At 36.3% G+C, this 1,472-nt stretch overlaps 1 protein-coding gene across 1 annotated transcript; it reads right to left on the bottom strand.

Moving 5' to 3' along the window:
• Window positions 1-255: 255 nt before the first annotated feature.
• Window positions 256-1,200, bottom strand: Or5i1 (olfactory receptor family 5 subfamily I member 1). Its single transcript, NM_001000329.1, has one exon. It carries the CDS (start codon window positions 1,198-1,200, stop codon window positions 256-258), a length of 945 nt encoding a protein of 314 aa, NP_001000329.1.
• Between the last annotated feature and the right edge of the window lie 272 nt (window positions 1,201-1,472).

The following is a 1,472-nucleotide window of genomic DNA, read 5'->3' as shown; positions in this document are numbered from 1 at the left end:
ATCATTTTAACTTTTTATACCTATAATGTTTTAAATGACATCAATTGTATTAATTTCATCCAAAAAAATAAAAACCACCAACCCAAAAGCGTCACTTTTAACACCTTAGAGAGTACTATGAGTAGGGATTAAGAAATGATTCTGTGTTATTGAATGTTTTTGTTAGTTGAATATTTATATTCGTTGCTCCTGTTGCCAGAAGTTCCAACTTAGGCATCTGTAGTTGGAATGAGAAGCATCTTGAAGAGTTCTTTGTCATGAGGATTGTATTTTAGACCTTAGAGCTTTCTTGGCAGCATCCTTTACATCTTTATTTCTCAAACTATAAATAAGTGGATTCAGCACTGGGATAATAATGGTGTAGAACACTGAGATGATTTTATCTGTATTTGGGGAATATAGGGAGCTGGGCCGAGAATAAATGAATAGAAGTGTGCCCTGATAGATGGCCACAGAGGTCAGGTGAGAGGCACATGTGGAGAAGGTTTTTTTTCTCCCACTCGTAGACCGGATCTTCAAGACTGAGAGAAGGATGAAAAAGTAGGAGATGATGATGATGAAGAAACAGATGACCTCCACGGAACTCCCATAAGTGGAAAGTAGCCACTCATTAATGGACGTGTCTGTACAGGAAAGCTTCAGGAGAGGAGGGAGGTCGCAGAAGAAATGATTAATGATATTTTTGTCACAATATTTCAGAATAAAGGCGAAAGATGTGTGAACAAGGGAACTCATGTTGCCACCAACATATGACAGCACGATTAACCATGTGCAGAGACTCTTGGACATTGCAACTGTGTATAACAAAGGATTGCAAATGGCAACGTAGCGATCATAAGCCATGGCAGCCAAGATAAAGGATTCAGTATCTGCAAATGTGCAGAAGAAATAAAATTGCAACGCACAGCCAAGGTAAGAGATAGATTTCTTTGATGAGAGGAAATTAACAAGCATGTTGGGAACAATGACTGAGGAATAACAAAGGTCTACAAAGGAGAGGTTGCTGAGGAAAAAGTACATAGGAGTTTGAAGATGTGAGTCCGTCCTAATTAACAACATCAAGCCAATATTCCCTATCAATATCATACCATATAACATCAGAAACAGAAGGAATAAGATGATTTGGAGTTCAGGTCGTGTTGGAAATCCTAAGAGGATAAATTCAGTGACCAATGTGTAGTTTCCATTTGTAAATTCCATGACTACAGAGTTTTTCTCTTTTAGAGAAATCAAAAATATGGTACAGGTGGAAAAGTAAGACAATTCAAAATAAGGTTATTTCATGATTTTAAACATGCTACTAAAGAAATAAAAATGTATACCCACACTGTTTCCAAACACAATATTTAAGAGATATATTTCAGATTTTTGTGGATGCCAGGAACTAAAGAAGGTCTGGTACTATTTGATTTATAACTCTGACATTGAACAATTGGCATTTTCTGTACTATGTTTAAAGAATACATGGTTTT

Source organism: Rattus norvegicus, chromosome 3, assembly GCF_036323735.1.
Source record: "Rattus norvegicus strain BN/NHsdMcwi chromosome 3, GRCr8, whole genome shotgun sequence".
NCBI lineage: Eukaryota > Metazoa > Chordata > Mammalia > Rodentia > Muridae > Rattus > Rattus norvegicus.
Note: the sequence above shows the minus strand (reverse complement) of the source record. Positions and strands in the feature narration are given on the sequence as shown.